Source organism: Halichoerus grypus, chromosome 3, assembly GCF_964656455.1.
Source record: "Halichoerus grypus chromosome 3, mHalGry1.hap1.1, whole genome shotgun sequence".
Lineage (NCBI taxonomy): Eukaryota > Metazoa > Chordata > Mammalia > Carnivora > Phocidae > Halichoerus > Halichoerus grypus.
In genome coordinates, this window is record NC_135714.1 from 80,847,842 (window position 1) to 80,864,149 (window position 16,308).

The 16,308-nt window shown below is 39.4% G+C and overlaps 1 protein-coding gene across 1 annotated transcript in view; it reads left to right on the plus strand.

Moving 5' to 3' along the window:
- The window catches only part of METAP1 (methionyl aminopeptidase 1), a 71,428-nt gene extending 57,245 nt beyond the window's left edge, over window positions 1-14,183 (plus strand). The window contains exons 10-12 of the mRNA XM_036106578.2: window positions 3,236-3,301; window positions 7,810-10,009; window positions 13,845-14,183. Coding sequence (XP_035962471.1) covers window positions 3,236-3,301; window positions 7,810-7,973 — 230 coding nt within the window. The 3' untranslated portion in view covers window positions 7,974-10,009; window positions 13,845-14,183. The remainder of the gene's footprint in view (window positions 1-3,235; window positions 3,302-7,809; window positions 10,010-13,844) is intronic.
- Window positions 14,184-16,308: the final 2,125 nt, after the last annotated feature.

The following is a 16,308-nucleotide window of genomic DNA, read 5'->3' on the forward strand; positions in this document are numbered from 1 at the left end:
TATGAGTTATTGCTATGTAGACACTTACACATAGCTTCTTGTGCTTCAGTTTTCCCATCTTGAACAGTAGTAGGGGATGGCACCTCTCCAAGAAGTGGTACTAGGAGTGAGAGAGAACACATGGAGGGCACTTAATGTTAACTTTTAGAATGATCGTGATGATGATGATATACATTATTTCATTTGATCTCACCACTCTGAATAATTTCTTAGCCTTATTTATTTATTTGTTTGTTTATTTATTTATTAAGTTGCACTGGCTGTGGAGCCTACTGCGGGCTTGAACTCACCACCCTGAGATCAAGACCTGAGCTGAGATCAAGAGTCAGATGCTTAAGAGCCACCCAGGTGCCCCTTTAGCCCTATTTTAAAGAGCAGATTGTGAAGAAAGAAAGAGAAAAAAAGATAGATAGATAGATAGATAGATAGATAGATAGATAGATAGATAGATTCTGTGCTTAGGGAAGTACTTTATTTAGTCAGGTTCACACAGACTAGTAAATAAATTCTAGGGCTAGGATTGGTACCTGGGTTCTGTCTTTCTAAAGGCAGTCTTTATTTCTGTACTTTGTGCTGCCTAGTGAGGACTGGAGCAGTTGGGTGCAGGTCCAGTGGGAGAAATATGGAATGGTTGAAATTTTGGTTTGGTGGAGAAGATGAGGAAGAACATTCCAGGTAGAAGATATCATGAGTAAATGCTTCAAGTTGAGACTGAATAGAGACATGATAAGCTTGGGCTGAGTATTTTGTGTTAAAAACTAGCAGTAGGCAGTTACAGGACCAAGGATATTTGACTTCATTTGTAGGGATTTGCAGAAACATTTTTGAGCAGAAGAATGACAAGGTGAAGTTGCTATTTCGATAAGACAGGTTTGGCAGTGGTGTCTAGAACGGATTGCAGGTGTGAGGGAGTCAGGCTAGCCAGCCCAATGCACAGTTGCTGCAATTGAGGTGTGAGCTGGAAAATCCTAGGTGTCAGTAATTGTGAAGAAAAGGGAAATGAGTGAGAAGCCTCTCAGTGGGAGAAGCTGGAGAAGTAGTTTAGAGCACAGCATTTGATCTATATCAACAAACATTTATTAGCAGACCACAAAGTTCTTATTTAAGCTGTGAATTGTGCTTGAAATAAAAATTAGGAACAGAAAATAAGTTACTAACTCAGTTCCTTCCTGGTAGGCCCTGTAACCACCCAATGTGCATTCCATTAACAGATTGGAAGTAGCTAGTCCCGTTACAGTGATAAACGTGTATGTTTGTGTATGTGTGTGTAAAAAGAGTGTGTGCAGGGGAGGGGGTGAAAAAAGTCCCTTTACTTACTGAATTGACAACTCAGGTTTAGATGTGGGTTATAAAAAGAGAGACTGAAGAAGATAGAATTTATGGGAGAAGGGGATATGGGTCCATGATGATAGTGTCCATAAAACATAAAACCATTTCATTAGGAATAAAAAATGATTTCTGGAAAAGGAAGCGAGGGCCAGGTATATACTTGTTTCATAAATTTGAGACATTTATGAAAAGTCCAGTGTAAATTGGGTTTATGTAAATTAAAATACGTTGTGATCACTTTAGGGAAGTGTGAAAGGAAACTGCTGAGTCTATGTACAGAGACCTTTTGAAATGTAAATGATCCCAGCTTTGGCTTGTCAACCCATATTCCTAACCCACTAAAGGTGGAACTAGGAAACTGTGTAACTTCCCTCCACCCCTTCTATGTAAGAGAAGTCCTTGTTAGCTTAGAGTGATTGCCTTTTATTTCAGTCAACATGGTTGGGAAGTGATGATAATACCCTATATTTAGAATGTATTTTACAATAATTCTTTGAGGTAGATGATAGAGCAGGTACAAATTTTTTAAAAAGTACTTAGCATGGTATCTGCAGTTGTGTAGTCAATCAGATAAGGTATATTTGCTGAGTGAGGTATGTTGACAAACTGAAACCATGAGTCAGGTTGAGTGGGAGTTGTAACTTTTCTAGAATAATGAGTACTTTGTATCAGCACTGTCCGCTTGTAATGTATTATGAGGCACATATGTAATTTAAAAATTTCTTGTGGTCATATTAAAAAAGTAAAAAGAAAGAGGTGAACTAATTTTAATGGTATATTTTATTTAATGCATTGCATTCACAATGGCAGCATTTCAACATTTAGTCAATGTAAAAATGATCAAGGTGTATTACATACTTTGTCTTTGAGTTTGACTCATTTTTTACACTCGGAGCCGATACCGCTCTGACTGGCTCTTTGCGAGTGCTCAGTGGCTCGGTGCGGCCAGTGCTGCGGTACTGGGACAGCTCGGCTTCACAGTCCTTTAGCCTTTTTTTTTTTTTTTTTTTAAGATTTTATTTATTTATTCATGAGAGACAGAGAGAGAGAGAAGCAGAGGGAGAAGCAGGCTCCCCGCAGAACAGGGAGCCTGATGTGGGACTCGATCCCAGGACCCTGGGATCATGACCTGAGCCGAAGGCAGACGCCTAACGACTGAGCCACCCAGGCGCCCCCTTTATCCTTTTTCTTTCTGTGACACCACACTGACACTCTTGACATTAAGAAATATATATATCCCCAGGGAATATGACCAATTCTTTATATGTAGTAAGTTGCAGGTCATTGGGAAAGAAAGTTCATGGGATTAGCAATAGAAAGTCAAAATTGTGTTTCGCCTTTCAGATTTTATGACAGTTTACAAACTTCAGATTTTAGAATCTGCAGGGAGTGTATTTTGGCAATACTGAAGATAGTGGAGAGCAGCACGATAGCTGTTCACAAGGAAAGATGTGCAGGTAGAAACGTGTGGGTGAGGTGAGACCATACCCAGGAAGAATGGTGTTTAGTAGATGCAACCTCTGGACACGTGTCCTTCTTTACCGAAGTCACCATTGTGAAGAGCAGCCTGAGAGCCGGTCTCTTTGCCATCTGGTGGTCAGGCAGAGCAAATGCACTCACTCATTTACTGATGTTCACATCCGTTCTTGTGTTTTAATTTGAACTTTAACCTGGTTCTCCATTTTTGTCTGAGATTGTCTCCAAAGGTCCATCCCTCTTTTTACCTTTTGGGCTTTTTTGGAGGATGGCGGGTCTAGATACTTGAATTCATAGTTGTGTTTTTCATGATGGTCCTGAAAAATACTCTCATATTCATGAACAATGTGTACTCTTACCAGTGAGCTGTTCAACAGTACACTCTTGATTTTTTGCTGTGTTTTGAGAATTTTATTTTCTTTAATTTCAGAAAATAAAGCAGTTGGAGTGATGAAGGCGGGCCATGTATTTACAATTGAGCCAATGATTTGTGAAGGTGAGAAAAAGGGATGCTGTCCTGTTCTTTAATTGAATTTTTATTTACTTTTGGCTACTTATGATCAGGTTAGTAGTCTGCTCTGTTTATTTTCTTTTTGGTTCATTTCCACTTCCTGTTCCAACTCAAACTCGATTCAGTATCATATAGAGAACTGAGAATCGTATGGGTTGGCAAGAAAGCAATACTTTCTACCTGGTAATTCTGCTGTCAGTAGATGCTCCAGGACTTGAATCCCAGTCCCTTTCCATAAAAGATGCTGTCAAAGGGGGCATTGTTAACAGTCCCGAGCCTCTATCCTGTGTAGCTTGCTTGGCAAGGGCCTGGGAGGGGAAAGAAGATGTAGAGCCACTCACTTTGAGGCAGACATCGGTATATGATTTAATTCTCCACAACTTGGGAGGTGTTGGTGCTGTCCCCATTATATAGAAGAGCAGCCTTATCCTTGAAGAAGTAACTGGACTAAAGTCACTGAGCTAGTTACATAGTGACAGAGTTTGTCAGACTCTAACCTCAGGAGCTGTTCTGCCTCTTCAGGTCGTGTGCTCAGGTTGTCTTGTGAAAGCACAGCCAGACACATTTAGTGCTGGCAGATTTGTGCCCTCACTGTCACTGGTCCCTGTGGCAGGCTTGTGGCAGTGATGAAGACCCGGAGTCATGATTGGGACTTCTCACCCAGATGCTAACGTGTTCTCTTCACCTTTCTTCTCAGCCAGTTCTCTGTTGGGATTAGGGGATGCAGCAAGGCGATGGTAGTGGGGCTGGTGTGTCCTGGGGCCTCACTGAAGGATACCTCCTTTCTGGATCCTTCCAGTCTTTTTTATAATCTGATCTTGGGAGTGACCTCCCATTACTTCTGCCAGATTGCAGTCACTAAATCCAGCCCACAGGCTGCTTTATAACGTGATCCTTTGCTGCCTTTTCTGTAAAATGGAAATGATAGTCTTGAACCTGCCACCTCCCCAGGGCTGCTCTAAGAATCGAGATGATTTATAGTAGCACAGAATACCTTGTGTACTTTATTTTATTTTATTTTTTTAAAGATTTTATTTATTTATTTGACAGAGAGAGAGATAGCTAGAGCAGGAACACAAGCAGGGGGAGTGGGAGAGGGAAAGGCAGGCTTCCTGCCGAGCAGGGAGCCCGATGTGGGACTCGATCCCAGGACCCCGGGATCATGACCTGAGCCGAAGGCAGACGCTTAACGACTGAGCCACCCAGGCGCCCTACCTTGTGTACTTTAGAGGGCTGGACAAGTGTAAGGTATTGTTTTTGTCATACTCCTGGATAAGAATAAAGTTCTGATCATGTGGAACCAATTGCAAGGGCAGTGAATATATTAGCAGAGAAAGGCCAGAAGCTGAGCGGAAAGTGTTTTGATCATATACCTATTTTCATTAATTGGTACCTGGTTGGTGAGACATAATGTGGTATTTCCAGGTATAAGCAAATAACTTTCCAAGGAGCCTGGTCAGATAATCATCAAATTATAATGCATATACTTCAGTGTAGCTCAGCGAGGTTAAATCCTACCTCTGGAGTGGAAAGTTTCAAATCCAAAGAGGAATTTGAATTTTCTCAGAATAATATCCAGGTATGTTTGACTTGACATTAGTAAAGAACCTGTTTTAAGCAGATCACAATAAAGTCAGAGAAGTATTATATCTTAAAATCCAGTTGTGAAATGTTACTCATTACATCGAAAAATATCCAGTCACTCGTCTTTAGATGTTTGACAAAGCATGAGTTAACGTTCTTCAAGCTACCTCACATTTTTCTTTTTAGGCTGGGATTTAGTATTGCAAAAGTAGGTTACTTCACTGCAGAGTTTATGTTCTGGGATTTTTCTGAGTCAGTGAAACCTAATCTTTGATAAAGATTACTTAGAATGTAAAACTAATGATGTAATGTATGGGGATTAACATAACAATAAAAAAAATAAAAAAAAAAATAAAATGTTCAAACTGGAAAAATAAATAAATAAATGAGTGGATAAACAAAAATGCAAAAAAAAAAAAAGATTACTTAGAATGAAGAATGTATTGATTTTTTTGACATCTAATTTGGAGACAAGAAAGTAAGTCTCTAAACACGGTTTTATAGCAGTATCCAGAATTGTAGAACTTTCTCATTTTGCTTCCCTCTCCCCTCCCCCACTCTCCTCCCTCTGTCCCTCTTTCTCTCTCTCTCTCTCTCTCTCTCTCTGCTTCTTTCATTGTCCTAGGGCTGTTTTCACTGTCCCTTTGTTAAATTTCTCTAGTCTCAGCCCCTCCCTAACCTATTTTGCTTATTGTAATTTTTTAACTTCCCTCACCAATCCGTTTCTTTCTCTTAGCCCCTTCTGGTTACAGGCGTGTGTGGTCCACAGAAATTGCACAGTATAATCTGTTCTTACCATTTGTGTGCCTGACATTTAAAAATAATATCAGGAATTAAATGCTGTAATAAAAGTGTAAAAAGATTATTTCCTTCACAATACACATTGGTTGTAGTTTAGTCAGATGCCAAAGTTATACCAGGAAAGAGCTAAATTCATTAATTCAGTTCTTAACTCATAGTTCTGTAATGAGTATTATCAATATGTTTTCTAAAATGAAACCCAGTGCTTTTATTTTGGAAATACCATCTTGATTTGATGTTTGGGAGGTATAAAAAATGTGAAAATATAACACATCCGAGGAAATTTAAAATACCATCATTACTTCGTTGGACTAAAGACCAAAATGAAGTTGGAAAGACTAAAACAGTTGAAGTATAAATAGGAATCTTTTATTGTTACTATTATCGTCATTAATTTTACTGAAGTGTAATTGACATACAATGTTGTATTAGTTTCAGGTGTCCAGTAAACATACTGACTGGACAGGACTGTACCAGTGCTCATCATGATAAGTATAGTCACCATCTGTCAACATACAGCATTACAGTATTATTGATTACATTCCCCAGGCTGTACTTCTTTCATCTCTGTGATTTACTTATTTTATAACTGGAAGTTTGTACCTCTTAATTCTCATTATCTATTTCACACACACACACACACACACACACACACACACACACACACAGCCCGCCATGTACCTCCCCTCTGGTAACCACCAGTTTGTTCTCTGTATTTAAGAGTCTGTTTGATTATTCATTTGTTTTGTTTTTTTAGGTTCCACATATAAGTGAAATCATAGGGTTTTTTTCTTTCTCTGTCTGATTTATTTCACCTACCATAATACCCTCTAGGTCTATCCATGTTGTGGCGTATGGCATGATCTCATTCTTTTTTATGGCTATGTAGCATTCCATTGTGTCTGTGTACCATACCCTCTCATCCATTCATCTATCAGTGGACACTTGGATGGCTTCCATATCTTGGCTGCATGCTGCAATAAATGTAGGGAGGTATATATCTTTTTGAATTAGTGTTTTTGTTTCTTTGGGTAGATACCTAATAGTGGAATTACTCTATTGTGTGGTAATTCTAATTATAATTTTTTGAGGAACCTCCACACTGTTTTTCACAGAGGCTGTGCCAGTTTGTATTCCTACCAACAGTCCATAAGGGTTCCCCTTTCTCTATTTCCTCATCAACACGTGTTGTCTTTTTGATTTTAGCCATTCTGACAGGTGTGAGGTGATATCTCATTGTGGTTTTGATTTGCATTTCCCTAATTATTAGTGATGTTGAGCATCTTTCCATGTGTTTGTTGGCTATTTGTATGTCTTCTTTGGAAAAATAGCTATTCATGTCTTCTGCCCAATTTTAATTGTGTGTGTGGGGGGGTTTGGTGTTGAGGTGTATAAATTCTTTATGTATTTTGGATATCAACCCCTTATTGGATATATCATTTGCAAATATCTTCTCCCATTCATTAGGCTACTTTTCTGTTTTGTTGATGGTGTCTTATGCTGTGCGAAAGCTTTTTATTTTGGTGTAGCCCCAATAGTTTATTTATTTTTTCAAGATTTATCTATTTATTTGAGAAGAGGGGTAGGGGGAGGAGCTGAGGGAGAAAGAAAATCTCAAGCAGACTCCACGCTCAGCGTGGAACCCAAGGCAGGGCCCAGTCGCACCACCCGAGATCGTGACCTGAGCCAAAACCAAGAGTCAGACGCTTATCCGGCTGAGCCACCCAGGGACCCCTAATACTTTATTTTTGCTTTTGTTTCCCTTGCCTGAGGAGACAGATTCATAAATACGTTGATGAGGCTGATGTCCAAGAGATTACTGCCTATGTTTTCTTTAAGGAGTTCCATCGTTTTAGGGCTTGTTTTACATTCAAGTCTTTAATTCATTTTGAGTTTATTTTTGTGTGTGGTGTTAAGAACATGGTCCAGTTTCATTCTTTTGCATGTATCTGTCCACCGTTTGTAAATAGGAGTGTTCATAGTGAATTTTCTAATTGTTTCTGTGATATCCAAGGATATAGGAGTACATGCAAATAGACTTACCTAGAGAGTTTGTTTAGAAAACTGAGCGATAGAATTAAGAAACTGTTCTTGTTTGTTTGTTTAAGGCGGATGGCAGGATGAAACCTGGCCAGATGGTTGGACCGCGGTGACGAGAGACGGAAAGCGGTCTGCTCAGTTCGAGCACACCCTGCTGGTCACGGACACTGGCTGTGAAATCCTGACGCGGCGACTCGACAGCACACGGCCTCACTTCATGTCCCAATTTTAATTTCTCCTGAGATGGCACATCTCGATAATACCTTCTGGCTGTACTATGCATTTTATAGAGAGTACAGAATGGAAGAGGAAATTTTTATTACTTGTTTTGTTTTGACTATAGATAAGGAAGGACTACAGCATTGGATGTGTGTCCTCCAGAACTTGTCCCGGGTCTGAAAAAGCTGAGAAGAATAAAGGAGACATTCTCAACTCTTTTCATTGTTCCCCTCTCCCTCCAGAAATCTCTGCACCCCTGTTTTCTCACTTGGCCTTTGAGCACTTTTTACTTAAACCTGCTTCTAGTTGCTTTTATCACTGCCACAACTGGGCCAGCAAGAGCCGGCTGCTCTCCAGGTGAATGTGGAAGATGAGAATCCTTGAAACTTTAGCAACATACGTTGTTCCAGATTTTTTTTATTATATATGTATGGAAATATATATGTATACATTTTAAATTCCATGTATGTAATTACCGAACACTAAATGACCTGGGTTTGTGTTGATTCTGCTCTGACAGGGTTATATGCTATCCTAAATGGACCCATAGTTTGCAGTGATTTATTTCGCAGTTGGGAATTGGCCTCCCTCCTTCCCCATGCTGATTATTTACCCTTGTAATTGTGTGTAAGGAAGCACTCGGTCAGTGAGACTTTCTCTCCAATGTGGACTCTGTCAGTGAATGGATGTGGCAACAGTCACTTTGGAAAAGGGTTGTCAGGTTTTTAAAAATCTAGTTTATGGCAAAAATAGCCATGCTTCATATGGTAACTGGCTGTCGCAGAACATGAGAATTTTGTAATACGTTGCTATTTCAGACCTCTGTTTGGTCGAAATGGGAGGGAGAAAGCTCCCTTTCTTCCCCTCTGTTGTATTTCAAGGGCACACCTTGGAGATATTCAGAGAAGGACGAAGGTTGCACTGTGGAGGTTGATGGGAAGAGACAGTTCTGAAATCTCTTTAGCAGCGAGCAGAGTAAGTCTGGTGGGCTGTTAGCTTCCGACATTTAGTAAACCTGGTAGTGATGAAAAAGGAACTTCTTTCGAGACTGGACTGTTCCCTTGCGGTAGAGATGCAGCTGTCCATGGTGTGTTGAAAACACACTTTACCTTTACGTAGTTGGGAACCTCATTAGAAATGACCTCAGCTGCCCAGTACCTGTGTTCCTTTCAGTAGTTGAATCCAGATGGGAGTGTATCCAGTGAACACGTATCAGGTCGAAGTTACTGTCATTGGAGTGTACTTGATTACTGGGTATCTGGTAACTTTCTTGTAACATAATTTGATACCACTGACATGTTAATACGAGAACATCTTTCCCAGAGTGCCTCAGACCTTTACTGCTTTAAAAGAATTATGATAATGTTTTCATTACTTTTATTATTTTAATGATTTAGTGAAGTGACTGAATCTGGTATAGACTTTTGGGGGTATGTGTGTGAAGTTTTTTATCAAACTGTAATATTTGTGAATGGAATGCCTTGCAATATGAATGTTAATATAATGTGTAAAGGGAGATTAAAAGTTTGAATGATTATCCTGCGTGTAGTCATTAACTTGGCTGCATTTGTTTGGGATTTCAGAGGGCAGTGGTGGGGAATAGGGTGGCTGACTTCATCATCTCAAATAAACTCATGACCATTGGAGTAAAAAGAGTTGTTTTGAGTTTAATAACTCCGTAAAAATTCCAGTACTGTTTGGTTCAGCAGCGTCCATCAGCAGCATTTGAGAGGCAGCCGTGTTTGTGAGAGCTAATTTTAAGATAGAATGCTGAATATTTAGGAGAGCATTTAATGTACTGATCGTGGAATTAACAGTGAGGGCTTCTTTGATATCTATCATTAGAAAATAAGCTCAAGGGGAAAAAAAGTCTTGATGGGGTAGTTTTTTTGTAAAAAGATAAACCACATTGGTGATGATGCTTTTTTCGGTTTGGGGGATTTCAAAACAATATGGGCTCTAGTCTAATTGTAAATATCTAATTTCAGATGTTTATTAGATTTAGATGAAAACATCAAGTTGTATCATTCTGCCAACTTTTCAAAATAAGTGAGTATATTAAGTTTTCATTTTTTGTATTAACTTTTAAAATAATACATATATTTTTTCCTGCTACTCCATCCCCCTTGGGATTATAATTTAGAAGCATGGAAACATGTTTGCCTTTTATCTTCGTTTTATGTCTTTTGCTGATCAAATGGATTAAGGTGCATTAGAACCCACTCACTGACACTTCTATTTATTTTTTTTCACTGACACTTTTATATCACTTGCCACAGGTCAAAATTAATAGGAGGAGGGTTAGGAATTTGCCATCTTAGCTTGATTCCTTTGTTCTGTGACCACTTCTGGGTCTTCTTTCTGTTTGGTGAAAATTGAAGGCCTAGTGCTTCACTTGGCAAAGGCCCCCCAAATCACCCTCATGGTATCTGTTAGCTGTTTCTTCTTAAAAAGTTATTTTTATTTCCAACTTTTTATTTCGAAAATTTTCAGATTTACAGAAAAGTCCAAATATAGTACAACGAAATAATCCTAAATCCTTTTCCTTTTTTTTTTTTTTTTTAAAGATTTTATTTATTTATTTGACAGAGACAGAGCAAGAGAGGAACACAAGCAGGGGCAGTGGGAGAGGGAGAAGCAGGCTTCCCGCTGAGCAGGGAGCCCAATGTGGGACTCGATCCCAGGACCCCGGGATCATGACCTGAGCCGAAGGCAGATGCTTAATGACTGAGCCACCCAGGCGCCCCCGTAAATCCTTTTCCTGTGTTCAGCGCCTGCTGTTTTGCTGCATCTCTCTCTTGAGGCACTTTCCTTTTGAAAGCGGTGGCGCCACACTTCACTCATTACTATTGAACCCTGTCTGTTACACCATAAGCACCTTTCCTACCTGATCGTGATACAATTACCGCACCCAAGGAATTTAACACTGATACAGAATTATCTAACATATAGTACACATCCGTGAATCTCCATTTGTCCCAAATGTTCTAGGACCCAAACTCATAGCATTTGGTTATCCTGTATCTGTAGTCTTTATTCTAGAACAAGCCTACCTTTTTTAAAATTTTTATTATTTATTTTGAGAGAGAACTCGTGCACGCATGGGGGCGGAGAGGGGCAGAGGGAGAGAAACTCAAGCTCCATGCTGAGCGCAGAGTCTGACTCGGGGCTCCATCGCAGGACCCTGAGATCATGACCTGAGCCGAAATCAAGAGTCGGATGCTTAACCGACTGAGCCACCCAGGCGCCCCAAAAAAGCCTACCTTTTTTGATGTTTTATGAAATTGACACTGAAGAAGCAAGCCAGTTAGCTTGTATAATTCTGTATTTCTCTGTTTCTCATGAGTAGGTTCAGGATAAGTATTTTGGCAGAAGAGTCCATTGATGGTATGCGGTGTGTCTCACTCATGGTGTCACATCACATCAGGAGACAGTGTTATTGTCACATTGCCAATATAAGTTTGGTCACTTGCCTTGTCAGATCTTTCCATTTTAAGAATATCTTTTCTTAAGCAAATAATCTGGGAGGAGATACCTGGAAACGATTTTGGTATCCTGTTCACTCCATGGTTTTGACATTCATCGATAATCCTTGCCAGGGTCCATTATTTTATGACATTCAAGTTGACTTCAAGTTGAGATTTTCTAAGTTTAGCATTTCATCTACATTTATTAGCTGGCACTCTTTTACAAAGAAGCATTTTTTTCCCCATTCTACCCACTGTTTTTGAGTATCCACGTGAGCCCCTCAATTCTTAAAAATTCTACTTAATTACCGTACTTTTTCCAAATTTGGCCAGCAGAAGCACCTTTCAGGGTGCCTGGGTGGGTCAGATGGTTAAGCGACTGCCTTCGGCTCAGGTCATGATCCTGGAGTCCCGGGATCAAGTCCCACATCGGGCTCCCTGCTCAGCAGGGAGTCTGCTTCTCCCTCTGACCCTCCTCCCTCTCATGCTCTCTGTCTCTCATTCTCTCTCTCACAAATAAATAAAATCTTAAAAAAAAAAAAAAAATTTAGAAGCACCTTTCAGCTCATTCATGTGTCATTTTGACCTGTGCCTATCGGTCTTTGTGCACTTTCTTGCTTTTTGCCATAAGCAAGATGTAGGTTTATCATCTAGTTTTCCTGTCCCACAGTGGCACAGGCTGTTTCTCCAAGGAGCCCTAGTTTCTTTTCCTGGGGAATGGTATTTGGAAATCAACATCTGGGTACTACTGGGTGTCATGGTTTCCAGTCACCTTCAGGGAGCAGAGCCAGGAAGCGCATTTTTTATAAATCCTGAGTTCATTCTGATACTTTCAAATCTAACACTAATCTTCCTCACCTTTTCCTGGTTCATATTTGTATCTGCTTTAAACCATGGTGAGAACTTTGGTTTTGAATAACGTTAATATTTATTTATTTGCTTGATTCTACAAGACATGTAAAATTTAGAATTACTATATCAAAATCACTACCAACAGTGAACGTAAGTGCAAAATTTGTGATTTTTATTTTTGGAACACAACTCACTGTGGGAGTCCAGAGTATTGGTTTAAAAATTACATGAAGTAATTTTGTTCCTACTGTATTTGAAATTTCATAAACTGTGAGCTACTTTTTAACAATGGATACAGTGAATGTTGGGGGCAAAACATACAGTAGGAGTGGGGAGGATATTTTAGTGGTCTGGGAGTTAGAAATACGGAATTGTTGGAGAGAGTGTGATAAGATTCCATCTACATTTGGTGTTTGACTTCTACCAAGCTCTGTAGCTACAAGAGGAGCAAATTACACCACTGTGTAATGTGGATGTGTGGCCCATTTTCCAGTAGAGAAGAGCATCTGGACTTTAATGCCTTAGGAACAAATTGTTTCACAACGTAGGCTACATTATGCTAATATCCTAAAGGCTTTTAATGTGTTGTTTCATCTTAAAAATGAACATGCAAGGAAAGTTTAGCTTAGCAGCCCAGGCTCCGTGCATGGGAATTCCCTGGCTCTCCCGTGTTTGAACTCTAAGGAGCAAGCAGCCTTTGGTGGCAGCCTTCCTCTTTACCTCTTCTTCCTTTCGGTGCTAAGTATGAAAAAGAATAGTGGTTTGTATTTGGTGATTTTGAGAAAAAGGAAGCAGGAATAAGGTGGCCTTGGCTACTTGTTACCATCTGCTTTTTATTTTGGGGACTGTGGATGAGCAAAAACAAAACTGTCAGTCCACGGCGATTCTGTGGTTATGTTAAAAAATGTGTTAACACTGGTATATCTTATTCAAATGTGCCAAAAAGTCAGTAAGTGGAACATTTGAGGAAGGGCATCCTGGAAAATTATCAGTAAAACGTTTGTTACAGCTCAAAGTATTTTAATAATTTTTTTATGGATGCTTAATCTTTTTACCATTGTAAAGCTTTTAGGAGAGTAATTGCTTACATCTCCTGGGTGCTTAGCCCTTTTACTGTTACCCCAGCCACCTCATCCCACTCCCAAGAACAAACATGCTAACACTTTCCAAAACCTGTAGGTACATCTGTACTTTGGTGTCACCGAGAAGGGCACAACCCCAGGGCTCTGATTTCTCTAATTTTTTACTTGGTTGCATGACTAGGACAAATCACCATACTTCTGTGTGGAGACCTCCTATTTGTGGAATGATATCATAACTTAGGAACTTTTATTCTATGGATAATGTGACTATAAAACAAATTTGCATTATTTCAGTAGTTGGGTCAGGAGACAACAGAAAACTCAGGCTAGAATTTTTAAAACTTCATTAGTAAATCTGAGCCCTGAGTGATTCTGAGGAAACGAAATAGCCAAGGATAAGAACTTTTAGTATGAAGATGTGTATTAGAGAAAGAGCAGTAGATATTTTAAAGCACATTTTCACTGTTTATCTTGCTTCTATAGCCTCGTTCTGGTAGTCACGAACATCTGAGTCCATTTTAAACTGGAGGTGGTTCTATGGTGGATTAGCACTCCTTTCTTGAAAAGAACATGTGCAGAATTTCTCTCATCACAAGGAATTCTGGTATGATGTCCACTTTGATAAAAACCAGTCTGCTTGAAAGGCATCCCACCTGCTTTGTGCCCATAAAGAAAAATTCCACCAAAGGAACTTGTATAATGGAGGACTTTGTATATCCCTGTTCACTTTGTAATTGTTTCCTTAAAGACACAATTCCCTTAGTTCTATGCATTTATTATCTAAATATCTCTTGAAATACAATAAAATGTTTTCCAAATGTTTGTGGTGTACTTTTTCTAAAGGGTATTTGCTGACAAAGAATCTGATCGTGCATATTAACTGAAACAAAATTGGCTGAATCCAGAGTTGGTTTTTTTTCCTGGGTCACAAAGTGACTCTAGGCCCAAAGAACTGTCAGTTACTTTAGGACTTTGATCACCAGCTTAATTGGCAGATTGGTAGCCAAGCAGAAAATGTTCTGAAGCATTCTGTGCATGGAAAATATGTTCCCTCTATCCCCAAATCAACAAACGTTTTGAGAATTACCAGCTATGTATAATTTTGCACTCAAATGGGATAAATGGAAATAGCATTATGTATGTTTTTTGGAGCATTTTTTGTTTGGTTTAAGTTGTACACACATGAGCTGGTTCCCTGTGACAGAGTTTTGGATATAATACAGTTTTCCCCTGCCTCCATCCCCCACAACCTTATCATTCTATATGTTCATACTTTATAGGTTGGTTCTGTGCATGTAAGAAAGAACTTGTTCCAAGTCAGACAGAGTCCGTATATGGACAATCGTACTCCGGTGAACATCAGTAGGGTTAAACAGAATAGCACAACACGCTGAAAATGGATATGCAAGCAAGATTTGAAAATGTTAGCTAGGAATAGGGAAAATTTTCAGTAAAAAGGATGCTTAAAGTTAGTTTTTTTTTGTTTTTGTTTTATTTTGAGAGAAACAGTGTGAGCATGAGTGGGGGGAGGGGCAGAGGGAGAGAATCTCAAGCAGACTCCCCTCTGAACACAGAGCCCGATGCAGGGCCAGTCCCATGACCCATAAGATCACAACTTGAGCCGAAACCAAGAGTTGGACATTTAACCGACTGAGCACCCAGGAGCTGCTAAAGTTAGTTCTTAATACTATAAAATTTTAGGTACTTAAAAGTACATTTTACTAGCTTTCATGAAATACACAGTGGGTGGGCCATTTCTGTTAAAATTATGTATCTGTCCAAGAAAGCAGTTTAAGATACTTAAAAAAAATTCCCAGCAATACTTCTAAAGTGGTAGACTCCTAATTTCGGACAAGATTTGCTGACATGCACGTAGTGAATGGATTTTAGCCGTGTTTTATCTATACCTTCTTCCAAAACCTATTTTGTCTAGCATTATACATAACATCCTAGATGCCATCTAAGAGGGTGTATTAAAAGGATCTTGAAAAGGCTTTATAGTCCCATGATCCAAGAATCTTTATAATAAGGATCTTACAAACTTGACTGCTTCTACTAGTTCTCTGAAAAGAGACAATTGTGCTTTCAGCCAGGAAATGCTCATACTTGTTAAACCGAATTAGCTGGCTCAAGAGTATGTACTTAACTGTGACAGAAATGAAAAGTAAACTCCCTAATTGGCCAGCTACAAGAAATGGAGTTAATTATTTTATATTTTAAAATAGCTTTACTTTCTCACATTGGTGAACATAAAAATGCCATCTCATTTGTGTATACCTCATTATATGAGAAGAAAAGTAATGGGGATAAAATTTAAAGAATTACTAGCTCTCCATTATTATCCTACATGTCCATTTTCTTAGTGCAATTGCTCAAGGTAATAATATACTTTGTTCCTGGAAGGCTAGGCTAAATCAAACCTGATTAAAAGCCTATTTCTTATAGCTTCGGTACAAGCTAGTTTTAATTTCTTCTTCCAGTTTTCTCAGGGCAATAATTTGGGGCCATTTGGGCCCCTGGTGCAACTCCAGCCCTCTAGGTAAAATGAAAAACTAGGTTGCACTGCCTGGCCCTACACTAAAGATCCAAAAAGGAGGTCCTGACCACAATTGCCACTTTTCTACTTTTCAGTCAACTAAATAGTGCTCAGGAACACCTTTTTATAGGAGCAATTAAGCCACATCGATCAAAAGTATTAAAATAGGGGCACCTGGGTGGCTCAGTCGTTCAGCATCTGCCTTCAGCTCGGGTCATGATCCCAGGGTCCTGGGATGGAGCCCCACATCGGGCTCCCTGCTCTGCGGGAAGCCTGCTTCTCTCTCTCCCACTCCCCCTGCTTGTGTTCCCTCTCTCACTGTGTCTCTGTCAAATAAATAAATAAAATCTTTAAAAAAAGCACATGGCTTCAGTCCAACCAAGAGATCTATGTGCATGGCATATGCAATGT